At 35.8% G+C, this 27,450-nt stretch overlaps 1 protein-coding gene across 1 annotated transcript in view; it reads right to left on the bottom strand.

Annotated features, from left to right (window-relative positions):
- The window catches only part of USP32 (ubiquitin specific peptidase 32), a 128,855-nt gene that overhangs the window by 52,939 nt on the left and 48,466 nt on the right, over positions 1 to 27,450 (bottom strand). The window contains exons 3-8 of the mRNA XM_004684455.2: positions 20,145 to 20,250; positions 18,767 to 18,885; positions 13,814 to 13,973; positions 4,507 to 4,638; positions 2,766 to 2,873; positions 469 to 584 (exon numbers count right to left, since the gene is read on the bottom strand). Of these exons, the coding sequence (XP_004684512.1) occupies positions 469 to 584; positions 2,766 to 2,873; positions 4,507 to 4,638; positions 13,814 to 13,973; positions 18,767 to 18,885; positions 20,145 to 20,250 (741 nt within the window). The remainder of the gene's footprint in view (positions 1 to 468; positions 585 to 2,765; positions 2,874 to 4,506; positions 4,639 to 13,813; positions 13,974 to 18,766; positions 18,886 to 20,144; positions 20,251 to 27,450) is intronic.

Below are 27,450 nucleotides of genomic sequence, written 5' to 3'. Positions count from 1 at the left end.
TATCTATCTATCTATCTATCTATCTATCTATCTATCTATCTATCTATCTATCTATCTATCTATCTATCTATCTATCTATCCTTACAGAACTGAGGTATAGGCCAGAGGTGTGGTGGGTGAGAGGATTCACCAGAGACTGAGTGAGAAACAGGACAGATCTACTGAAACACACTGCTGAGGGGATCAGTGGGTGGGTCAGGAGAGGTCTCTGCACCATGTGGGTCAGCTCCCTGGCTGGCCATCGAACTTGTGCTGCAGTGGCTTCTGTGAGCTTCATAATGTGGTGCTTTAACAGTTGCGCCACCAGAGAGAGCCCTAGCTATGAATATTTTAACTAAAAGCAGTAACAGGTCCTTCTTTCCTTCTTACTCCCACCATCCTTCCCCAGCCCCATGCTATCTTAATTTTCTACTCCAGTCTTCCTGCTGAAAGTTTACATGCAACATGATCTATAGAATCAGTACTTACAGGGATATCATCTGTGCGGTTGTCCTTCCAAACCTCTAGAAGTGCAACCACCATGTCTCTCAATTCAACTCTGGAGAGAATTCCATCACGATCAACATCAAACACCTTGAAGCAAACTAAAGAAAAGAAACTCTTAGTGAAGAAAATTACTTTTGTATTCTGAAGTACAATACATTTTATTAGAAATTGCCCTAGCAAAGTAAGTTAGCTCACCAAGTATTTCTATATTAAATTCTCATCTGGAACAAACTATGTCATTAAAATCCTATGAATTTAAGAAGATTTATTGCTCATTCTTCATAATTTTCTCTTTAAATAAATGCCCAGTCTGGGAAGCCCTACCTTTCAGTCCATCTAGAGCTAAATTTTTTAAAAACTAGAAAAGAGTCTCCCTGGTGGCACAAGGGTTAAGTCCCATGCTATCAAGCTATTGCCAGCCACTGCAACATAAGTTCAACCCCTGGCCAGGGGATCCCTCCCTTGCCGTCTGCTTCCCTCAACAGTGTATTTCAGCAGATCTGCCTGGTATGGTCTACTGGATCCTCTCGCCCCCCACACCTCTGGCCTACACCCCAGTTCATGTATATATAAATAAATAAATAATAAATCTTTAAAAAATATAGCCAAGTGGCCCTCCCTGGTGGCGCAGCGGGTTAAAGCACAGCACAAAGAAGCTTAAGCCATTTCTGCATGAGTTCAATAGCCGCCTGCCCCAGAGGAGATCCACATGGTGTGGCAAACCTCTCCTGACTCGCCTGCTGCTCGCCTCAGCAGTGTACTTCATCAATCTGCCTGTTCTGTACCCCACTCTGTCTTTGCTGAATCCTCTCAGCCTCTGCATCTCTGGCCTGTACCCTAGTTCTGTACGAATAGATAAATAAATCTTTTAAAAATATATATATAGCCAAGTTACTGGATATTTTTAGTAAATATTAGAACAACTCACAGAATTAGGAGGTAATTCAAATCTTTAAGTTAGTTTCTAATATTCAAAATGGATCATACAGAGTTGTTCTTACAATGCTGAAAATATTTTATTTGTACTAAGAATCAGTAATAAGCTGATATAAAGATAGTATGCTTCTACTTCCTCTCCAATGTAATTAATTTACACAAAAAATAACTGTCAGAGAATAATTTCTTTTTTTTTTTTTTTACATTTTGAAAGGACAAATTTCATAGAAAGAGAAAGAAAAAGAGGCACCTGCATAGTTGCAGGCGGGCTGGAGAATTACCTCTGGAAAGAACAAGTTTGTTAATAGACACCATGAATAATTTTAGCTCTTGAATGACATTTAAGTATAACATGCTAAGAACTAGAAATATCAGCAATTTGCTAATTAACTCCAAATAAAGTCATTCTAGTTTAAGTACCATTAGTTCATAAGCAAAAAAAAAAAGTCTTAATAAATAATTACTCTCAACTGAAAAATTAAGATTTTAATGTTAGAACTTTAATGGGAACCAATAATCTTTCATAAAGTCAGGAATAATGGTATATCATTAGGAAAGAAAAACAAAACCTGAATTTTTAAGAATAAGTAATTATTTAATTTTGATGAAAATTAAATAAAATTAATTTTTACCCCTGTAGAAATTATGCTACTAAATCAATTAAGTACATTATTAAAGATCAAAATATCGAATGCCACCTCCAAAGTAGGCAACATTTGTGAATCTGTATTTTAGAAAAGCAGAGATAATGATCATCCTGCCTAATATATTAGAATTAGTTTCCAATGTAATTTAATTAAATGTAAACTGCTACATAGTCACAAATATGGTTAAGAGGTAACAATACAATGTACCTACAAATTATGCTATAATGACATTTTAGCTAGTTTAGAAAGACATCTTAGAATTTAGTTAGATTATGTTTTGATCACAGATTTTATTTTGCTAATAAAATATTAATATATGTGACAGAAAATGAGATGTTCTTCAAATTATGCAAGACACAAAATTACCCATATAGACTATCAGTAAATATTTCCTAAATGCTTAATACATTAAGGCTAATATAATACAGTTTATTTATCATAAACTGCAAATTCATCAGAAAATTGGTCTCATCTTAATAGCACAGATCCCAAACTATTCAACTATAAGAAAGAATAAGTAATTTAATTCTTATACTGACCTCAGTAAAATCTCAACAAAAGACTACTTTTTGACCACTTGACAGTGATGAAAATTCAAGACTTAATCCACAAATGAGTTTACATGGATGATTGCTAAATTTTATTTCTCTACATACATAAGTCTGTAAATTTTGTGACAAAGTTTAGCATACTCACATTTTTGTCTTTCAGCCAGTGGTCCCCTGCAACAAGCTGACAATCCACAGGATATCTCTTTAAAATCTATATGATTGTCACGATTTTCATCAAAAGCATTGAATAAACCTATAAAATCAGAAGATACCATATTTCATAATTAATGTTTATATGACTTTTTAAAAAAAGATTTATTTACTTATTCATACAAGAACTGGGGTATAGGCCAGAGGCATGGGAGGTCAGAGGATTCACCAGAGGCAGAGTGGGGAACAGAACAAGCAGACTGAAGTATACTTGTGAGAGGAGCAGCGGGCAAGACAGGAGAGATATGCTGCACCACGTGGATCACCTGCCTGGTCAGGGATGGAACTCATGCTGCAGTGTCTGTGCAGAGCGTCATAGTGCTATGCTTTAACCTGTTGCATCACCAGGGAGGGCCCCGATATGATGTGTTAATAAAAGGAAGCATGCCTTTTCCCCATAAATGGGATGAATTAAAGAAAAAGTTTATCATTAGTTTCCATAGAGAGGTTTTTCTTCTGATATAATTACAACTACAACCTAAGATCGTAGCAAAAAATATATCCCTCAGCATTTTGATATGTTTGCCTCTATCTTACATCAACTCTAACAGCTAAAAACGAGTACAGTATAAAATATGAAAAGGAAAAAAGAGGAAGAAAGGTTGAAATACATACTTAAAGATAGAGCAAAGTGTTAATAAGCTCCTATAGAGCTCTTACATGAAGCACTCAGCTATAGTCTTCTTTGTTCTCCTCCTTGTTATAATTCATATTTTAAATTTCAGAAGTGAAAGGAAATTTATAACTAAATCCTATGATTTTTCCCACTTTTTGCAAAAACCAGAAAATGAATTATTTTGTTTCAAATAAAATGATAAATCAATCTCCGACTCTAAAGAAAAAAACCAACAACAACACAACTGCACTGTGGAAGGAGGTGGAAGCCCAGAGCCCTATCTGCTCTGGCAGTAATGAGTACTACTGAAGTAATAACTTCGGAATCTGAAGAACATAGATGGTGGTATATTTCAAGAATATAATTCCATGTCTCTGTTTAAAGATTAGTAAACTAAAGCACAGAAAGGGTTAAGAAATCTGCCAAAAGTAAGAAAAATAAAAAAAGTTTAGAATCAGAACCAAAGTATTCAGATTTCAAATATGATCTTAATGACAGCACCCTCAATTACACCTTCTATATCTGTTTTTTAAAGTCATAGTAGTAAGTTTGCAGCATGCGAGGATATCAGAGATTGTCCAATTCGGTGATTTTTTCCAATATTTGTGTGTGGGAAAGACACAGTAGTGGAACCTTTTTAGGTAAAAGAAAAGAGTAGAGGCACTTGAGCTGAGGAAGCGGTAGGGTTATATGTGGAAACCAGGAGCTCTGCCCTTCAGAGGCTAATCCCCTAAACCCTGTACTAGCTGCTGGTGGGAGTACTGTTTCATAACCATCAATTTGGTCAAACTCGTTCCATATGTAAGGATATTCAGGTATAGAAAGCTACACTGATGTGTGCAGGGTTACACAAGTAGAATGAAGTTCAATATTACTATCTAAATTTCTAATTTAGTTTTCCCCTACTAAACTATGTTATATGCACAAACAATCCTTACAAACCTATAACTGTATAATCTTTTTAGAGTGAAAGATGTATGGAAATAAGATGTATGGATTCACATGTATGCACTTACCAAAGAATATTTATATTGTTTCTAGAAAACAAAATAATTCCTACCTTCACTTAGAGATGGACGAATAGGTGGTGATACCAATGGGCCAAATGTCTCTAAATCAAATCGTCCAGTCCGGGATTGAGCCTTCAGCAACCAATAGCGTTTTTCCAGGTCAATAATGTCTGATTCTTCCACTGAAAGTCAAATTAAACAAGATTATAAAGCCTCAGATTTCTTTTCTGGGCAGTAAGTTCATCCTGATAATATTACTTCCAAGGATAAATTTTAATTTCTGAATTCAAATGCTAAAAAGAAATCATGACTTATAAAAATCTGAAAGATAAATACATTATACCTAAAATAGCACAAAAATTTTAATTAACCAAAAAGCAGCTTTAAAAATCAGAAGAAAATTTGGGCAAATTCCATTAATTTTAGATCATCTATATTTCTTTTTCTTACAGGATACACTGTAAACATCATAATGGCAGGATACATGCTTGATTAATCATATTGATATGGTGACTGATTTATATATCCAGTATTTATTAAATAAGTAAAAAAGAATATAACAAAAGGTAACTAACAAGGTCAACAAGTAACAGAGAAAGTAGGATTTTCAATGTGACAGGTAAATGTATATTTAAAAAGCATGAATATCTTTTTCTTTATTTGTGAGGTTTACTAAAACATCATAGATAAGCTTATATGTTGAAGTTTGAACTAGCCAGAACTAAGAAACGTTCATCAACATTTGAAATATCCATAAATTCAAAAGGTCATATTTAATAAATAGGAATAAGCTAATTCTAGAGTAAAAGCTACTTAAGACTTGACCCAACAAATACTTTAAAATTCCCAAAAATATCAAGCTGATCCAGAAGTAAACTGCTTATCAAAATAAATTCCATCTTTTAAAGAATGACAGCAGAATTCAGATAGTCACGAGCAATCATTATTCTAACACCCAGTGAAGTATGAAGCAAGCAGGAAGATGTGACTGACCCAAACCTGGATAAAAATTAACCAACAGAACAACAACAACAACAAAAAAATCAACCAACAGAAAAAGTCCTAAAATTAAAGAGACGATGGAATTAGCAAACAAGTCTTTAAAACCTCTATTATATATATATATATTTATTTATTAAAATGAAGACTATAACCTCACTTATCCAAAAGTTTCATGAACCCAGTACAAGAAAAAATTCAAAGAAAACCACACCAAGGCTAACAAAAATCAACTTTGGTGACAAAAAGAAGATCTTAAATGTGGTCAGATTAGGGAGAAAAAATAATACAAACAGGAACTAAAATAAGCAACAATTTCTCTTTATAAACAAGGGAGTCGAAAAACAATAAAAGAGGACAAAAGGTGTTTAAAGGAAAAGACATTGTTAAGTTCAAATTCTATGTCCTGTGAAAATAGCACTCAAAGGGCAAATAATTTTTCTATAAACAATAGCTAAAAGAATTCATGTTAAGAGCATAACTGAACCAAAACACACTCATTTGTACTGAATAATGTTAAAGAAATTAAATTCTTGGGAAAAAAATCTTCCAAGACATCAAAAACTCAAGTGTTAGACTAAATCTTTGTGTTTCATTCCTTTTAAATAAATCACTATTAAAACAACTTAAACATAATTCGTTATTGAGTATTGTTATGACTGGATCTGTGATCACAAAAACTAAAATTCTTCAGTAAATTGTTGCCACGCATCTACTGTAGATTAAAAAAGTATGAGATAAAAATGGAGCTTCTGGATGACCCAGCAATCCCACTCCAAGATACCTACTCAAAAGACACAAAAACACTGCTTCAAAGAGACACCTACACCCCCATGTTTATTGCTGCTTTACTTTCAATAGGAAAGACATGGAATCAACTGAAATGCCCAAAAATAGATGACTGGATTAAAAAGATGTAGTACATATACACAATGGAATATTACTCAGCAATAAAAAAAGATAAACACAATTCTTTTGCAGCAACATGGATGGAGCTGAAATAAGCCAGAAAGAAAAGGAAAAATACTGTATGGTTTCACTCACTGCAGGAGAATAAAAGACCAGGGGAGAAAACAATAATAATAATGAATAAATATATATGAGACATTTTACAGGGGTAGAGTGGGGAATGGGATCAAAAATGGAGGAGGAAGTGCACTGAACTATGGTGATGGGTGAATTGGTGGTGGGAAACCCATGGCGATTACAACTGAGATGGAAAAAGGCACAAAATGATATAAAAATAAACTATTATGTTAATTCAAAAAATTATGAGAAGAATCTTCAGGAAGGCAAAGACTATGATAAAAAAGCAAACTGTAGATAATAGAGATTTTCAGGCTTATAAGATTTTTATTTCTAACATAATTCTACAACTGTTCTTTTTTTGTATAGATGAACAAGGGGGTAGGCCAGAGGTGTGTGTGGGTGGGTAAGAGGATTCACCAGAGACAGAGCAGGGAGCAGAACAGGTGGATGAACTGAAATATACTGCTGAGGGATGCAGTGAGTGAGACAGGAGAGGCTAGATAAGACAGGAGAGGTCTGCTGCGCCATTTGGGTTAACTCCCTGGCTGGGATCAATGTCAGATGTTGGCCACAGTGGTGATAGTGCTGAGATTTAACCCCAGGTCATCAGGGAAGCCCCTATAAATATTCTTCAATCAAGAAGATACTGATAATTAATTCTTTGATACAGGTGTGGCCACAGCTACAGTGTGACCATACCATCAGTGACATTTTAGGCAACGTTTTAAATGTTACTTTATATTATTTCTCGTTCAATTTAGAAAATAAAGAATACAAATGTAAATTATACTTTGAAATGCTATTTTATTTTGTTGATTGAAAATGTAGGTGGGAGACACCAAAAAGGAAGCCATACTATTGTATTTTTTCATATAATGGTAATCACAGTAATACATGTATTTTAACTGAATACCACATAGGTCGTGAGGGTAGATTATTCCCAGTGCTTTTGTCCTATAATCTATCATTGTGTGACTTCTCAGATTGCAAAAACAAATTCCATCTCATTGTTTTAGATTATCAATGAGCTAATAAACACTTAAAATTTTACAGTAAAATCAAGAATGACTATAATACCAGATAACTGAATTTATTTAAATGGAGTATTAAAAATTTTTAGGAATAGGGAGAGTAATCACAGGAGTCTGATATGTAAATTGAGATGGGATATGTAAATAATGTGTAAATTATCGCCTTCTCTTCCTAGTCTGGTATCTGTTCACTCCATTTAAGGGAGGGGAAGGAGAAGAGAGGAGACAAGGAGGGGAGAGGGGAAGAGGAAGGAAGGGGAAACCTCGTGAAGCAAAAGGAGGAAGACAGCAATCTTGGGGGAAATTACTTTCTAGTTTCTATACTTCTAGAAACTGAGCAAGTACATATAATAAGTATCTTTGGATAATTTGTGTTTGCATAACACACTAAATGAGAATTGCATCTTCCAATTTTTTTTTTACCTTTGACAACTGAATTTATAAATCCCCTAAATAAATACCATTTGTTGAGCTAGAAATGTGTGGAAAGAAGTAGATCAAATTTTAAAGAAAAACAGTCAAATTTGCCATGGTCACCAATAAAAAAAGGCTTTAAAGTTCACTTTTAAGTTTAGCGATCTGTTCATTTTTGGCTATAGACTGTGATTTTTCTATATAGCCTGTCATATCTACACAGCTTGCTAAAGCAAGTGAAAATATACTATTATAGATTATATTACTATTACCCAAACATTTACTTTTTTTAACCCAAACATTTACATGAATTACCAGCTGAGTTCTGGCAAGATGGAAGGCAATAAATCCTATTTTTACTTAAAGAAGTTACAAGTGGTAATTACATTACTTACTCTATTGCAATTGATAAATCAACACCCAAAGTTACACTGTACCAGCAAAATTGCAATTAATTTATCACCCACCTATAGGTATAACTTTTCTGGTTCACAACAGCAATATATCACATTTCCAACATTCTAAACAGTTCTTGGTTGGCACCTCACAATCCAATCAAGTAATACCTCACCCCATAGGAGGATCCAGCTTTAGAACTAGTTTCTTAATGCCAGGATTATATTTTCATTAGAAACAAAAACAGCTAGGCAAAATATCCAAATATTTCCCAACATCAGTAATAGACTTAACATTTTTAGGAAAGCTACCTGTTCTCAAGAGCAATAACCTTCTGAGATTTACTTAAAATGTCTGTAAGCATTATATCATTACAAGCAGATAAAGAGGATAATGAAGGAGGGCACACAAAATCACTGAACTACTTCTTTCTTTCTGAAAGATGGCCTTAAGGTTGTAAACTAAATTGTGGCAAGGGATATAATGTACACATTCTTAATTGAGATAATACATGCTAAAAGACAATACATTTAGTTAGATACAAAGAGAAAAATAATGAAAATGAGTTCTGTCTCTAAAATTTGCCAAAAACATTTTATTAATTCCCTCAGAACCCAGAGTCTACTACTTGAAGCAATTGCTGAGTTAGTAAGCTACTCACACTTACAGTAAGTTTTATAGAAACTCTAAAAGCTCTTTCCTAATTTATTTGAAATGTATTTACAAAAGAGAATATGTACAAGTATCTTCTTTCAAATAATATAGCTAAATTCTATGTAAGTGTGATCAACATTAAGGAACATAACTGTCTATCATAGTTCTTAAAGCATAGTGCTATTACCTGCTTCACTGTTGGTAAATGGGCAACCATTCATTGATCTTGCCTGGATCAAAAGAAATTAATTATTGAAGAGAAATAAAAAATAATCATTTGCAACTATCCCAAAGGGCTGGGGTAAGCTCCATTGGAAAAGCGAATCTGCAAGACTGCCTGAAATGAATGAGGAAAATGGCTTGCCACAACCACAACCACATGACTGACTCTTTTTATCTTCAGTTACAACCTACTCATGAAAGATTAAAGAATAAAACGACTGTGTGTCAATAAACTGTCTTTAAGTCTTAAGCTGAGAGTAAGCATGCACTTGGGGGTTTCAACATTCATGCCAGTTATGACACCTATTAGTCATTCTATCTTGAGAATGTTTCTCTCATAGCCTTGGTTTCCTCATTTTAAGAAATACATCTCAGAATAATATGGAATAAAATAAAATATGTATTAACTTGGGACCAACCACAGAGCAACACACTCTTGAAAAGAGAAAAAAATGTACAGGTCAGTTATAGTCAGACAATTTCATATATTGCAAGCAAACATAGTAAAACATACTAGTATGTGTCTGACCTTGTGCTAAAAGCTACATGTCTGAATGTTAACAAGACAATTATGTTTAGGTGCGAGAAGAACTGCAATGTGGTCATTGTAATGTAATGTAGTGTGGAAAGTACAATGAAGGAACAGATTCCAATGGTTGTCTTTCTTTCTTGTGTGTGTGTGTGTGCGTGTGTTTTGTTTTTGAGCACATATGCAGCAACGCACCCGGTCTGAATATTAAAGATGTGCATGTGATTAAAGGGCTGACCAGGAAAAAGAAATAAGCGTGGAAAAATTTATTACAAGCAGAGACAAAAGAGCATATGTAGGAAAGAGAAGTAAGTAACAAGACAAAAAAGCGAGTCCACCGCTGTATTATACTTCAATTAAAACATGAAAAGTGATATAATAAAAAGAAGGATTTAAGCCATGGGCCCAAGCTGAAAGAAAATCCAAGAAAGGACTTTACTTTCCAATGACAAAAAAAAAGCCTATTAAAGATGACAGTTCAGACCCTCCCTGGTGGCGCAGTGGGTTAAAGCACAGCACTAAGAAGCTTAAGCCACTTCCGCATGAGTTCGATTCCAGCATGCCCCGGAAGTGAACACATGGCGTGGCAGACCTCTCCTGACCCACCCGCTGCTCCCCTCAGCAGTGTACTTTGTCCATCTGCCTGTTCTGCTCCCGGCTCTATCTCTGGTGAACCCTCTCACTGCCCCTGTACCTCTGGCCTGTACCCCAGTTCTGTATGCACAAATAAATAAATCTTTAAAAAAAAATAAGATGACAGTTCAACCTAGAACTAATAATTCAGTCAGAACATACATGTTTCAAAGGTTAGTAGATAAAAGACCAGCTTTCAAACTCAGCAAACTGTTTGGATAGGACTATTCATAACATTAATAGGGGATAGGAAACACTGGCCTAAATTTATGAAAGCTATTTAGAACTAATTATATTTAGAGATTATAGTCTGTGTCTCCAAAATCTAACACTCTCTGTAAATCTTTTCTCAGATGTCAAAAGGAGTGGAATTAACATGAATAATTTTTAAAAATATGCAATCTACTTAGGTAATGAAATAGAAAATTATGATGGGAAAATAGTTGATAAAAGTTTGGTTAAGATCTACTCAAGCACGAAAACATAAACTTAGAGCTAAAGTTCTAAATCTATTTCTTAAATTCAAATAAAAGATAACAATAGCTTGAAATCTAGAGTTCCAAAAACTACACTTGATATGACAAAAATCTAAAATCCCATGTAATCCAATCAGTTAATTATTATAACTTTGTTACTGACTATAAATAGCTCGCCAGTTTCATTTATAATTATATCAAAGAGAAGAAAATCTGACTAAGACAGTGCATTCAACCTACTGTGACTTCAAATTCTAGTTTATAATTGTCGATGAAAAAATAATTAAAGCATCTGCACTCTAACATAAATATTATTTACAAGTGAAAAATTATAATTCCTTTTTTTGTTTCCTAGATACCTTGGCTCATTACACAAATTTAAATGGAGTCACCGATGCTTTAAAATAAATATTTTCTATCTACTTATAAGTCAGTTAATAGCATCCTCTATTTTTACAGCAGTTTTCACCTTCCTGACACATTATTTAAAAAGTCTAATTACCAAATATTCTTTGAATGGAAAAACCTACAAAGACAGTAGTGAATTACTTTGCTGGAAACTGAGTAAGAATTTATAGTTAATACATAGGAACTGGAATGCAATCCTGTCCATGTCAGCATTCTATAAATTTAGTAGTAATTCTGACTTTGTGATAATGCTTCTATAGGAAGGCTCACACACAAAAAAATGCTTGCTAAAGTCAACAACAATTCAGTGGTCTGTTGCACTAAATTCTTTTGGTTCTTTATTTTTATAATCCTAAACTAAAAGTAAGAAAACATTTTCTTCCCACAAATGTGAATGAGTACATTTTCTTGTTCTCATCTACAGCCCTCTATAAGAAAACTGATTATTCGCCAAACAACCGCTCCCTAGGCAAAGGGGTAAAGTACACAGACATTCACAAGCATGTCTTCACTAATACAAGATGATACACATTCAGTACAAAGCACCTATTCCAGGCCAGGCAAAGGACTGACTCCTTCGTTATTTCAGGTATTCCAGAAGGGCAGCAGTCTATGTCAGGTCAAAATATACCATTTTGGCATAAGGATTATTTTGAGGTAATGGCAACTGAGAAGAACAACTCCTCTCTGTCCTTCCCCATTTGTTTAATTTGTGAATGTGTCCTCCTTCCTCTATCAGGAAGGGACACAAGTCAGTCACCAGAGACAACTCTGGATCCTTATCAAACTGGAAATAGCAAGAGAGGAATGAATCTATGTAATGAGCCTTATTGATTAAAATTAGCATCCATATATTTGCCACCATACAATTTATCACCTCTAGAAGCTGAAAGTTCTTTTCCTTTTATTGTTACTTCTCTACAAAATTAATGTTCTTTGCTAACATGCTATCTAAGTTCAAGTCTAACCATTTCTTTCAGTTATCCACCATTCAGTGTTTCCTTCCGTAAGTCCAAACATAAATGTATGTTTATTTTCACCTGATTAGTCTTTTGTCAGTCTAATTTCAAGGGCCCCCATCAATATCCAAGATGGTTACATGTATACTTTGTTTTACTGCACTTCAAAGATACTGCCATTTTTAATAAATTGAAATGTGTAGAAACCCTTCTTAAGCATTTTTGTTCTCCCCACCACCAACCCTTATACCACTGTGACCCTGGATTTAGGCCAGGATCCTAAATTCAATGATTTGTGTACTCATTAGAAGAGAAAAGGACACAGAGAGACACACTGAAAAAGTCATATGAAGACAGAGACTGATATTGAAGTTATATTGTCAAGGGAAGTCAAGGGAACCTTGGGGTCACCAGAGGAGGAGGCAAGGAAAGATTCTTCCCTAGAGGGAACATGGCTCTGTTAATAACTTGATTTCAGTTTCTAGATCTGTTACTGAAGAAATTTCTGTTGTTCCAGTTATAGAACAATGTAATTTGTTAGAGCAGCTTTGGAAAACTAATACATGTTTGGATAAAGATTGTGAAATACTGGGTGGTCAGAAAAATCAAGGTGTAATTTTCCTGCTTTCTATGTAAAAATGCTTCATGACTTTTCCAACAACCTAATAATAATAAAAATTGTTCTTTGTTCCAGTTTCTGCTAATATTTGGTCTTTGACTGAAATTTTATATTTTCTGAGTAATGGGTATTTCTAACATAGAATTCCAAATTCCTCACAATTTTGTGGATGATGGGAACATCTTTTGTTCTAGTGACGTGATTTTTGACGGAAAGACCAAGATATAATTGGAAACTGTCCCAAACCTCATTCTCCAGAGAGGGGTGAGGAACTAGAAGATGAGCTAATAATGAATCATACTTAAATCTCCAAAGTGTGGTTCATAAAGTTTCTGGGTTGATGAACATATCCACAAGATGGAAGAATTGGCACACCCCAGTTCCATGGAAACAGAAGCTCCTGAGCTATGGGACTGCACCTTCCACATTTCTTCACATAGCTATTCATTCATCTGTATCCCTTAATGTTTCCCTCATTATATAACAAACAAATAAATGCAAATACTTTCTTGAGTTCTGTGAGCCATTTTAGCAAACCCAAAGAAGCAATCAAGGGAACCTCCACCTCAGAGCTGGCTGGTGAGAAACTTAGGTGACCTACTTGGGCTTGTGACTGGCATCTGAAACTAGGGAAAGAAGAAAATCTTGTGGAACTGATCTCTTAACCACTGGTACTAATCCTAGGTAAATAGTGTCAGAATTTAATTGAAGTGTAGAACACCCAATTGGAATCCACAGAGAACAGATATCTAGGAAAAAACTTGGTATAAGAAAAAACCTCACATATTTCAGTTCAGGGGTATTCAGTGAGTAGCAAGTAGACCGAAAACAGTATTGCTTTTCAGTTTGTATGCTATGCACCAGCATTTATTTTTATTACACTTTGGAAGAAAAAAACACCAACTATGAAAAACTCTTATGCATGTTCTCATATTACCAGGTAGTTTTATTTACAAGTGAACAGAAATAACAAAGCACCATTACTTACAATGTGTGACTCCAGCCAGAGTTTGGTAGAAAGTGGGAGTATCACTATCATCAGTGAGGGTCACATACACACCTCCAGACAGTAACCAACGAGAGAAGGTAAAAGCATCTTTGTTTAGGAGAAGCCAATTTCTAAACTTTTCATAGTTTACCTTTTCACCCTAAAATTAAGACAAGAAAATAGAAGTTTGACAAATTTTAAGATACCTTACATGGAATCTGTAAAATTAGAAATCTGCAATTAATTGACATTTACCTTCTTACTAACTACAAAGGAAGGATTCTCTAACACTGTAGGCTGTATACCTGGAAATCAAACTGTTTTTAAAGATAACAGTACTTCAGAATTTCCATATGCATAAAATCTATGTTACATGCAAGTCATTTAATCATTTCATTCAAGCAGTGCACTGTCACTAATGAGTAACATTTTATTTGCTAAGATATATCCTGAAGTCAGCAAATCCATTTTCCAATATTCAATAAATACAATTTCTCACTTGCTTTATCCTTCTTCAGAATGTCAATCTGCCAGAATTAGCATGTTTCAATTAAATATGTATAGGATTAAAATACTCTTATACAACATAGATGAATTTAAAAAAATGCCTATCTTAGAGTCTTGCTCCAAAAGGCAAAGCTGAAAAGCTTGTAACTTAATCTGTTAAAAGAGTAATGTGCACATGGTTGAGACCCAACTCCAAGTCACTTAAACTAGGTATTAGGTTCACATCTTTTTTTTTTTTTTAAACATTTATTTATTTGTGCATACAGAACTGGGGTACAGTCCAGGGCTCAGGGGTGGTGAGAGGCTTCACCAGAGACAGAGTGGGGAGCAGAACAGGCAGATCGACGAAGTACACTGCTGAGGGGAGAAGCAGGTGGGTCAGGAGAAGTCTGCCATGCCATGTGGTCACCTCCGGGGCAGGCAGGAATCAAACTCATGCAGAATTGGCTTTTAGCTTCTTAGTGTTATGCTCTAACCCGCTACGCCACCAGGGAGGGCCAAGGTTCACATCTTAAGCTAAATTTTATAGTGTTCTTTTTTGTTGTTGTTGTTATTTTTTTTTAAAGGTTTATTTATGCATATAAGAACTGGGGTACAGGCCAGAGGTACAGGGGTGAGAGGAGTCACCAGAGACAGAATGGGGAGCAGAAAGGGCAGCCTGACTGAAATATACTGCTGAGGGGAGCAGTGGATGAGACAGGAGAGGTCTGCTGCACCACATGGGTCAGCTCCCTAGCTAGGGATTGAACTTGTGCAATAGGGCTGCGGGTAGTTTTATAGTGCTGTGACTTAACCCCTTGTACCACCAAGGAGGCCTTGGTGTTTTGCTTTGTTTTTTAAAATGCAAACAATAACATGATCATTGTTATGGAAGGCTCCAATAAGTTATTTCTAATACAAGTAAATGATATTGAAAAACAGTAACTTGAAAAGCAAGAGGGGTCTGGATACAATCATTGAATTCATTTCTCAGAAATTACAACAGGTAAACAAATCAAGTGCACTACTTGTAGTGCACTTATAATGGTGACTTTTTTTTAAAAAAATCAACTACAAATATCTAATGATTTAAATTGTCATATACTGAGTATCCCAAAATCTAGGCCTCTCATTTCTTTGATCTTTCCCTTCCAAAGACCTTGTCCCTGATATAGCACTACTTTGGCCATTTTCAAACATTGCTGTAAAATCTTTTTACTATAATAACTATGCCTCTTCCCATAAAGGCACTATTAAGCATGCCACTCTCTCCATCACAATTTCCTCTCATAAACACACTCCTCCTAGTGCACTCATTCCAGTGATTTTCTTTTAATTACATGGAATCTACAACAATGACCTACCTTAATATTAACAAATCCAACAAATCAAAGGCCAATTCACTTTGACCTTAAACACTCTGTCCTTTATGATACATGTTATTCACTTGTTTCCAGGACAATTTTGGTTCTCTTCCCAGGCTATTCCTCAGACTTCTGTTTTGATTCTTCTTCATCTCACCAATCTCTAAACACTGGAGTATAGGACTCAATATTCCAATTTGTTTAAGAAGCCCACTGTGCCCCTCTACAGTGTATTTCAGTAGATCCACCGGTTCTGTTCTCCACTCTGTCTGATTTTCTATCTAAGATCTCTTCTAGATGATCTCATTCTTACCTAAGACCAATCAACCCTTTCCTCTGAACTCCAACCTATATGTCAAAAAGCAAAGCTGAATATAGGTGGGAAAGAAAAAAAACCAAACAAAGGGTCAGACAAAAACAAACTTTTAAACCAACCTTTGAAAGCTGATCATAGATCTGCAACTTTCAGAAGGGGAGGGGAAAGACCTGAGAAAGGGAAGGAGGAGGAAGTCAGAATGGACTTTGGTGGAAGACTATGCATGCTCTGGTGATGGCAAGAGACATGGTAACTATACCTTAAGGGCTATATCCTATACTGTCAAAACACTGGAAAGGATGTGGAACAATGGTACTTCAATAACAGTAATAAATAACTTAAAATTTAAAAATTGAAATATTTTTTGGGGGGGTATAAGCCATTTTGGGGGGGTATAAGCCATTCTGGCTTATACCCCCCCCCAAAAAATATTGCTGACAACTATGTTTGAATTATCTAATAGGAGCCTCCGTGGTGGCATAGGGGTTAAATCTCAGCACTCTCACATTTTCTTCTTAAGGTCTAAGTTCGGTCTGGCCAGGGAGCTGACCACATATGGCACAGCAGACCTTTCCTGTCTTGCCCACTGCTCTCCTTAATAGTTTATTTCAGTAGCTCTGCCTGTTCCACTCCCCACTCTGTCTCTAGTGAATGCTCTCACCGCCCCACCCCCTCCATTCTGGCTTATACCCCAGTTCTTCTATGCATAACTAAATGAATCATTAAAAAATGAGATATCAAATAGGAGCTTCAAATTTAAGTACGTTCTATATATTTCTTGATATAAAACCCCTAACCCTCCCTTTTCCAGTACTCTTACCCATCTTATTTAATGGCAACTCTATTCATTTATTAAATTAAGCCAAAGCACTTTAGTCATGCTCTTATTTTTTTGCCACAGTCCATAAACAATACACAAAGATTGTCTAATCCACCTTCAAAATAAATGTAGACTAAAAATGTCTCATCACCTCACTGCTCTAACATGATCTAAATGACAATTACCTTTAGTAGATTATTAAGATATTTCAATTGAACTGTTTTCAGCCTACTCTCCACATAAGAACCAAAATGATGTTTTAAAAAACCAACAACGTAGGCTATTACTCTGTTCAAACACACTAATGGTTGCCATCTTGCTTGGTATAGCCAAAAACTTAATTCATCCTCCTAAATAAGTACAGCCTTATATAATCTCCCCTCCGCCCCAACGTCTGTAACTTCATTCTCTACTACTCCTTTATTCACCGCATTCTAGCTTTGCTATTCCTTTGACATGTCGGGCACATTCCCATTGTAGAGCCTTTGCTGTATTCTCTTCACAGAATATACTTCCTCCAGATGTATGTATGACTTAGTCCCTCATTTCTTTTAAATTCTTTGTTTAAATTTATCACTCAAACTGTCAGGTCTTTCCTAACTGTTCTAGATAATACATCAATAGTCAGCTGCCTCTTCCCTACTATCACTTACCACCCCCCACCCTGCCTTAGTCTACTTTTCCCCCCCCCAGAGTGCTAATTATCTTCTAATATTTTGTCTAAATTTTAAGAGAACCAAGTGGCTAACCACATTGAATTCCTACATATAAAATGAATTCCTGCATGTAAAAAGTGTCTACATTTACCTATTACAATGAATATATATGTATTCCCTAAAAATGAGCAAGAATACTAATGCACTTGATATCTCTATAAAAATTCTAATTAATTAGGCCCACAAAGATTATTTTCTCCTGACCAGAAATGTTTATTATTTACTGGAGAGGAAATAAAACCATAGCCTAGTTTGTCTTGAAGTATTGAAATACTATCATAGTAACTCACTGTTAGAACCAAAAATATAGGAAGTCAATTCTTTTGCACCAAATGCAAAGAAATGGCTAAAAAGGTAACACCAGTCATTACCACACCACAGTCATTATCAAAAACTGTACAGCTAAGCAAAAAAAGAAATCTCCAGATATGATCAATGAACAAGAAACTCAAAGGCAGAGTCAAGAGTTATTAGAACTATATATATTATAGGACTGTACACATTCTTACCTATATAGTCAGGAAAGTGACTAAACTAAATGAATAAAATCAAGATCAGTGAAGGACTGTCATATCTATGAAATGAAAGAGAGTCAAATAACTACCCATATGAGTGCTGCAGGAAAGATTCAGAAACTTCTAGAGGGATTTTACTCTATGATCTGACTTTTCCCATAATAGGAGACCTTTGAAAAGGAAAAAAAAAAATTTTTTTTTTCTGTTAAAGACAGACATCTTCTACTGTTTAAAGTTTTGTATAATGAAAGTATTTATGAAAAAAAATGCAAAAATTTAAATCCACATATTTTACCATGCAAATCAACCAAATAAAAGAAATGATAAAACAGGTCTTGATGGATCGTTCAGGTCACAGAATGGTTCAGTGCCAACAAGTGACGAACCTACATGTCCATGTTGAAAAGCAATGGCACTACAATGTGAACACTGCCTCAGGTTCCTCCTTCCTGCAGGATGGTTTGTGTGTGCACATCTGTGTGTTTCATTATGCCGTAAATATAGACAGTTGCCTTTACAGCAAAAGTGAGATTTTTCAGATTCACAAACAGCAGTAATGAGTACCACGGATCTTTAAGCACAATACATTAACAGTTAAACCATCAACTGTTAAATACAAAGTATTTCAAGAAGGTTCTGCAGTTAAACAGCTATTCATAAAATCTAAACTTATTATACAACAAAAAGTTAATTTTGCATCAATAGGTAGGGATGAAATGGAAATCTTTAAATATACCTCTGAGAAACACTTCCTGAGTGTATCTGGGACTTTGCCATCCACCACATGTAGCATTCTTTCCATTTCTTCCCGTACAACATAGCTCCCGGATTCACTTGCAAAAAGACTAAAAATGTCTAGAGGAAAGAATAAATTAGTATTATCATAAATTAAACACATCCTAGTAGAAATAGATGGGGAAGGAAAAGGTTATAATTACAGAGTTATTACTAGTGTCAACCAGTTTATGAATATATAATTTATTCTTGGAAAAAAAAAAAAACCCTACCAACAATACAAATTAAAATGTGATCTTTTCAAATATACCAAATTTACAGAAATGTTAAGGTGTGATAACATGAAGTATAACAATGAACTGAGAAAAACAGGACTTCTTATACTTTGTTAATTCGAGTATAATTTAGTGTAAATTAGTGTAACCACTTTGGAAAGCAACTGACCAAATTCCAGTAAAAGTGAAGATGCTACTAGAAACTTTTAGACAGCTCTACTTGTACCATAAAGAAACTCTCACCTATATATATATGGATGAGGTACCTCAATGTCCACTGAATTATTTGTAATAACAACATTTAGGAGGAAAAAGACAATTGTCTATCAACAAGACTAGAAGTAAACTGAGATGCACACACAGAGAATAGAATATACAACAGTTTAAAGGAACAAAATGTTTCAAGATTGATAAACAGAAAAAATACAGAGAAAAAGCAAACTGTAATAAAATTTATACAGTATATCATTTATTTAAAAAGTTGAAAACCTGCAAAAGAATTAAAGACATGTTTAAGGATGTAACGAATTGTATTAAATTTCATGAAGAATGAAAGAAATTCACCAAACCAAAGCAAATGTTTATCTCTGTGGAGGGAAGCATGGGGACCAGCCCATGGAGACATGCAGTCTTCACCTTAGCTGCAGTATTTTATTTCTTAAAAAAATGATCTAGGACATATAAGACAGAATGTTAAGAAACAGTAAGTCTGGGCAGATGTACACATTACATATGTTTTTGAAATACCGCTGTAATGAGTTGAACTGCATTTCTTGGGAAAAAAAAAAAAACGTTGAAATCATAAACATCCTTAAACATGTCCCAACAGCATTGGAGGGTTGTAAAGAGTTGCAACTTTTTCACATCCTCACTAACACCTGTTACTTTCTTTTGCTTTGGCCATCCTCAAGGGTGTAAAGTAGTTCTTACTATGATTTTAATTGGCATTTCCCTAGTAATTAATTCTTTGAACATTTTTCAAGTGTTTATTGGCCACAGGTATCTCTCATTTCTCATGTATACTTTGCCTGTCATTAGAATTTTGAGGCAAATTATTCTGCACAGAGATGTAGTGTTACCATTTTGGGGTAATAAAATACTTACATTTTGCTTTCTCTTCATCTCTGCCTCTTGTGAGAAGGACAAGTCCAACTATTAAGTTATTGAAGTGTAGGCCTTTAGATGTTCCACCAAAAGAACAGTAAATCACCTAGGTGAAAGTGATAAAGCCAGTTTTAGATTTTTCAGCTGTTCAGGCATTTGATGCTGATCTCACCTTTAACAAACATTGCTTCCATCTCCAAAAAGGGCAATGGTAAACTTAGCTTCACATTTTATTGCACCTTGTCAAGAATATACTTACTCTAACATACAGAGTACTCTATATGTAGTACTCTAAATTCACTGGCTCTTACAGAGAATAATTATTCTTTCTCTTTAGAGTCTCTGTCAAGGTCTGAGAGGATAAAGGTCCTCCCCCTTCAACGGCCCCAATATGTGGTAAGGATTTCTGTGCAATTACAGAACTTCCTTTTGAACCTCTATAAAACTTCCACACATTATTTTGATGAGAAAGAAAAACATTTTCAACTATTCAGAAATATAGACACCAAAAAGACATATTTTAGACTCAAAGAATTAATATAGTTGAACTTTCTCCAAGTTCTCGGCACAAAATCTTCTAAAACCCTGAGTGACAAAAGGAAAGGAGCACTTTTTGTTCATCATAAGTAACCCTTGTCAACCATACCCAAGTTTATGCTAATGAGGTGATTTTTAGTAGCCTCTTAGATATGTTTAGAATGGGAGCTGGTTGTAGAGGAAATAAAGATATAATCAAGGGGCTAAAATTTTCGGCCCTGATTCCTAACCTCTAGGAGTATGACTAGAGATTTCATCAATCATGTCCACATGATGGCAATGCCATAGTAACTATGAACTATGGCATTTCTTGAGCTCTAGGATTGGTGAACACATCAAAGTGTTAGAAGGTGATGCCCCTATAGAGGACATGCCAGGTCTGTATACCCAGTAGGATACCCAGTTGGTATCTAGGGAGCTACAGAACTGGTTAATATGGGAGAAAAACCCCACATATCTGGTGTCAGAATGCTATGATGTAGAAACCAGTACTGATTTAGTATCTGCTGTGCAGAATTTTTATCAACAGAATGAAAAATTAAAGAATTAAAAATATGATCAAAATGAAAAAAAAATCCACTAAATGATATTTAATAGCATTCTGCTAATGCCAAAAACTATCTCTAATGTCAATAATAGCAAAACCTAGGAAAAACAAGACCAGGAATTCGGCTTCAGATAAGAGTATAACAAACATACAAAAGTTATCAGTTTTTAGTTGACACCTGCATTAAACTGGAGGAAAGTAACCAAAAAAAAAACCTCTACTGCTGAAGAAGGGACAGGATATCATCATTACTCTAGACCTGTAATGATTCCCCAGTACTGAGGGAGAGGCAGAATCACTCATCCCCCAGATCAAGGCACACAGGGCCTCCCTAAAACTGAGACAGAAATGGAGTAACAATATTGTCCCTTACCCCAGCACAGGAAATCGGGTGAAAAGTTGAATGTAAAGCAGATGGTAGAAAAATTCTTGCTAACAAGATCCCACCCTAAAAAAAGTAATCCTAGATCGCAAGTTGAAGCCCGCAGTACACTACAGCTATGAAACCGCAGCTCCACAGAATCCACTCAACTATGACTAGAATGCTCAATAGCCCATGCTAATAAAGACTGTCATCTAAACCGTCCTGTACAAAACACCCATCTTTCAACCAGAAATTATAAGTCACAAAAAGAAGCAGGTTGGGGAGGGAATTGGGAGACCTTATACCTAGGAAAAGGAAAAGAAAAAAACATGGGAACAGACTTCCAAAATGCTTTGAATGGCCCAATATAGTAAACAGAACCGAACCAAGATGAAACAGAAAAATCTGGGAATGAGAGGAAAGAAAAGAGAAAACTGAAGAGCTGTGAGACAATATAAAATGATTTAACATATATGTAATTGAAATCCTTGAAGATGAAAAAGAATGGGACTGAAGAATTGTCTTAAGAGATAAAGACCGAGAACTTTATAAACTAACAGATATAGAATCTAGAAGTTCAGAGAGCAGCAGGGTAAATCACAACCAAACCCCTGAAAACCAACTGGACAAATGACATTCAAACTACTCAAAGTCAAAGATAAAAAGAAAGTCTTTAAGGCAGTCAGAGGACAAAGAAGATACATTACATTGAGAACAGTATTTCTCACCAAAAAGTATATAAGCCAGAAGACAGGAGAATGACAGTAGAAAGAAAACAAGCTGAAAATCCTACAGGCAGCAAAAAATTATCTTTCATTTAAAAAGAAAATAGAGAAAATATATAGAAAATATGAAGAAATATAGAGAAGCCATAACCAGCAAACCTGCAGTACATAAAAAGGTGAAACAAAGGACGAAAGAACCTATGACATGATACAGATACATGTGCATATACACAAGGAAAGAAGAGCAGGGAATGGCATAAATGCAGGTAAAAATGCAAAATGTAGCTGTTTTTATTTTTTTGTTCTAGACAATAATTGACTGTCTAAAGAAATAATAGTTAAACAATTTAATGTGTGTCCAGAGCATATGTAAAAAACACATAACAACATAGAAGGTGGAAGAATAGGAAATATAATATTGTTTTATACACTAAAATGATACATTATACCATGTACCTTAAATCTTTATATTGCCAGCCAGCAAAAAATTATTTAATCATGGCACTAACCCAACAATACTTCCATTAATAATACTGCTCTATAATAAAAACAATAGTTAATGTTCAAATACTTATTGTGGTGACATATAACTGCGATTGTGTTCACCAGAATTAAGCCTCAAGATGATTCCATGAGGAAGACACTGGTAACTCCATTTTACGGCTGAAGAAAACTAGATACCAAAGAGAGTAAGAAATCTGTCCAAAGTCATTATAACTGAAGTGACAAAATAAGACAGGATTTCTGGGCTCTCCCTGGTGGCACAAAGGGTTAAAGCACAGCACTATGAAGCTATCTGCAGTCACTGCACACTTTGAATTCCCAGCCAGGGAGGTGACCCACATGTCTCAGCAGACCTCTCCTGACCCGCCCCCCGCAGTGTACTTTATCAGTTGGCCTGTTCTGCTCCCTACTCTGTCTCTGGTGAATACTCTCACCCCCTGAAGCCACTGGCCTGTACCCCAGGTCTTGTTTGCATAAATAAATAAATCTTAAAAAAAATTTTTTTCCTAAAATTAAATTCTTAACCACTTCCTAGTTATATAGTACAATTATATATGTTCTCATATATTACATGAAATGAACAGATTTCCAGCAAAAGGTTTACCAGTCTGGGAAATACTGAAACTAAGAAATTTAAAGTATTCAAAACCTCAATTTATAAACACTATGTCTTTGGCATCCCTTTACCTACAACTTAAACTTTATAACCTAGTCTCTTCACTTTAAACACTTCACTGATTTTAATATAAATAGAGTAAAAGAGTGAAGGTAAAATTAACCAAGAAATCTGGGTAAGATTTGATATATAGTTTTGCAAATAGAATTTTGTTCTGTATATTTTAGTTGGAATATACTGGTATCTGACTCCCAAAATAAAAGAACCCAACTACCTTCCAAAGCTCAAAAGTTCATTTGACAGATGAAGAAAAGAGGCCCAAGAAATCAACATCATTTGTGAATTCTAAGATATATTTTCCACCTCAGCACCCAACACATATCCTTTCATAATCCTCCCCAGATTATTTTTAAATCAATACTCATCTGATAACTGACAATGTATGAAATGTTAAGTGTGATATTCACTATTATTCAGTTTTACTTTTAGGAGTGAGAAGGGTATGCACAAGATAGCAAGGTTATTTTGATACTTTTAAGCTTTTAAGTGTTAACTGTTATTATAATTTGTTGCAACAGCTTTATTTTTAAAAGCCTCTAATAATTTTCTTAGCTGTTAGAAAAGGAGACTAAAAACCAGGTATTTCTCAAACATGAATATCCACACTGAGACTTGACATGCTATCCTAACGTATAAAATTCCTGTTTGCAGTAATGATCTCACTAGCTCCTTTCAGACAATAATGTCATCATCCCTGAAAATAATATGATTTCATAAGAGAAGGAAAATTAATCTGCACCCTCAAAGATAATGATTTATACTATAACAAGAGCCCACTTTTTGCCATGTAGTTAAAAGGTCAAAAACAGGGCCCTCCCAGGTGGCGCAGTGGGTCAGGATGCAGCACTGCAAGCTAGCCGCAGCTGCTTTAGTCCAAGTTTGATCCCAGCCCCAGAGGTGATCCACATGGCGCAGCAGATCTCTCCTGTCTCGCCCATTGCTCCCCTCAGCAGTGTACTTCACCATTCTGCCTGTTCTTCTCCGCACTCTCACTCTGATGAAGACTCTCACCAAACCCTGCACCTCTGGCTTGTACCCCAGTTCTGTATGAATAAGTAAGTCTTTAAAAAAGAGAAAAGGTCAAAAAAAGAGGAACACATGTAACAGGTTCCCCAAATTAAGAAGATTATGTTGTTTCATTTGCTGTTCCATGATCCTCGTTTTCCTTCCACTCTCTTTTGGATAAGAGGTACAATGGTATTCCATTGTTTCTAGGGCAAAGCAGTAAGTAATGCATCATGGCCTTTGGTGTCATGAGCCAGATTTTACTTATTTAAAACATTTTTTTCATTTACATCATTGTTCACTTTTGTACAATCTATGCTTTTTTGCTTTCTCCTTTCAGGTGTATTCCCTGTAAAACTCCCCCACCAGTTCACTCATGAACCATCAACAGGAGAGAAGAGCTAAGGTTTTACTTATTTATCAGTTACCTTGATAACAAACAAATCACTTAACTTCTTGAGTATTTGTTGCTTTCTACAATATTACCTGTAGGTGAAGGTAATGTGACAAAGAACAAGCCCTGTAAGGGTAGTGGTACTTTATTTTTTTAAAGATTTATTTATTTATTTGTACAGAACTGGGTTACAGGCCAGAGATGCGGAGGGTGAGAGAATTCACCAGAGACAGAGCGGGGAGCAGAACAGGCAGATAGAGGAAGTACACTGCTGAAGGGAGCAGTGGGCGGGTCAGGAGAGGTCTGCCACGCCATGTGGTCACCTCTGGGGCAGGCAGGAATCAAACTCATGCAGAAGTGGTTTAGCTTCTTAGTGCTGTGCTTTAACCCGCTGCACCACCAGGGAGGGCTGGTAGTGGTATTTTTTAATTAGTAAGAATTCTACTTTTGAATTGGTAAGAATTAGGGAAGCACCAATAAGTTCATGATTTTTGCTTTGGAAAATCTGTGTCTAGAATAAACTCTACTATAGCTTTTAAAATGTTTGATGCATAGTCAATAGAACCAAATTAATGTTTTTAAATTTTCACCTTTATGTAATTTTAGAAGGATCAACATTTTTCAATTAAAAATTTTAATGAAGGGTTGGCCCTCTCTGGTGGCACAGCAGGTTAAAGCACAGTACTGAGAATCTAAAGCCACTTCCGCATGAGTTTTATTCCCGCCTGCCCTGGAGGTGACCACATGGCGCGGCAGACCTCTCCTGACCCACCCGCTGCTCCCCTCAGCAGTGTACTTTGTCGATCTGCCTGTTCTGCTCCCCACTGTGTCTCTGGTGAAGCCTCTCATCACCCCTGAGCCTCTGGCCTGCACCCCAGTTCTGTACACACAATCTTTAAAAAAAAAAAAAAAACTTAAAAAAAAATTTTTTAATGAAGGGTTAATTTATCAGTTTTATTCCTTATCAAACATTTTCTTTACTATCTTTGAAGATGTTACTTCAATAAAATCCAATTTTTCCATATCAAATTCAGCAGATCTAAATTTGTTAATGAAGAATTGATTATTCCAGAAAGCCTAGACAACAGTCTGTGCCTTGTTACCATACTAAAAACCCAATGTGAGGGGACCTTTGAGAAGTGATTAGATCATGAGGGTTGAACAAACATGAATAAGATTAATGCCCTTATGAAAGTTCCCTTGCCACTTTCTGTGACACAAATAAGAAGATAGTCATCTCTGATCCAAGAGCAGGCCTACATCAGACACCTTGGTCCCAGTGTCCAGAACTGCAAGTACATTGTTTGTAGGTCACCCAGTCTATGTATGGTATTCTGTTACAGAGCAGCCCAAGTAAGAGTGGAAAAGAAACCTATAAATATTCCTTAGTATGTCTACTCAATAATTCAAATATCATCTATTGTCTCCAAAGGTCCAATTACACCTTTTTTTTTTAACTTGTTTGTTCAAATCAGAATCTAAAATATTATTATTGGTTGCTAGTCTTTTAATCTGCATGTTCTCTTTCTCTCTCCTTACCCACTTTCTCTTCCCCTGCAATGTATTGAAGAGCCAAGATACCTGTCTCCTGGATGTTCCCACTGTCTGCATTTTGATGATATCTGATGATATTTCCTACCCTTTGTATTTACTGCAAGGTATTAGGTCCAGAGAACTGATCAAATATGAAATGATTATTTGAGGGGTTAGAACATATACCAGTTGGGGCATCAGGAAGCACATAATGAATGCCTTTCTTTTTTTGATATTGGTAACCACTGATGATCACTGCTAGATTGATAAACTCATTAAAGGTTAAAAAATTAGGGAAATTGGGCTTCCCAGGTGGCACACAGGGTTATGTCTCAGCACTATGAAACTATCCACAGCCACTGCAGTAGAGTTGATCTCCAGCCAGGGTCACTGACCCACATAGCACAGCAGACCTCTCCTATTTTGCTTGGTGTTCCCCTTAACAGTGTATTGGGCCCTCCCGGTGGTGCAGCGGGTTAAAGCACAGCACTAAGAAGCTAAAGCCACTTCCGCATGAGTTCAATTCCCGCCTGCCCCGAGGTGATCCATATGGTGTGGGCAGACCTCTCTGACCCACCCACTGCCCCCCTCAGCAGTGTACTTCATCAGTCGGCCTGTTCTGCTCCCTGCTCTGTCTCTGGTGAATCCTCTCACTGCCCCTGCACTTCTGGCCTGTACCCTAGTTCTGTATGTATAAATAAATCTTTTTTAAAAATTATGTAAATTATAATTTTACCGTTATTTAACTTATTGGCTAGAATACTTCTTAAAAAAGAAAATTCCGGGCTCTTCCGGGTGGCACAATAGGTTAAAACACCATACTATGAAGCTCTCCGAAGCCACTGAAGCACAAGTTTGACGGGCCAGGGAGCTGACCCACATGGTGTTGCAGACCTCTCCTGACCCACCTGCTGCTACCCTCAGACCCACCCCTTTGTCAATATGCCTATTCTGCTCCTCTCACTCTGTCTCTGAATCCTCTCACCCACCACACCTCTGGCCTGTACCCCAGTTCTGTAAG

The sequence above is a fragment of the Condylura cristata genome, unplaced genomic scaffold (assembly GCF_000260355.1).
Source record: "Condylura cristata isolate star-nosed mole 26May11 unplaced genomic scaffold, ConCri1.0 scaffold00017, whole genome shotgun sequence".
Classification (NCBI taxonomy): domain Eukaryota; kingdom Metazoa; phylum Chordata; class Mammalia; order Eulipotyphla; family Talpidae; genus Condylura; species Condylura cristata.
The sequence above is the reverse complement of the archived record's forward strand: the minus strand, read 5'-3'. Positions and strand labels throughout refer to the sequence as shown.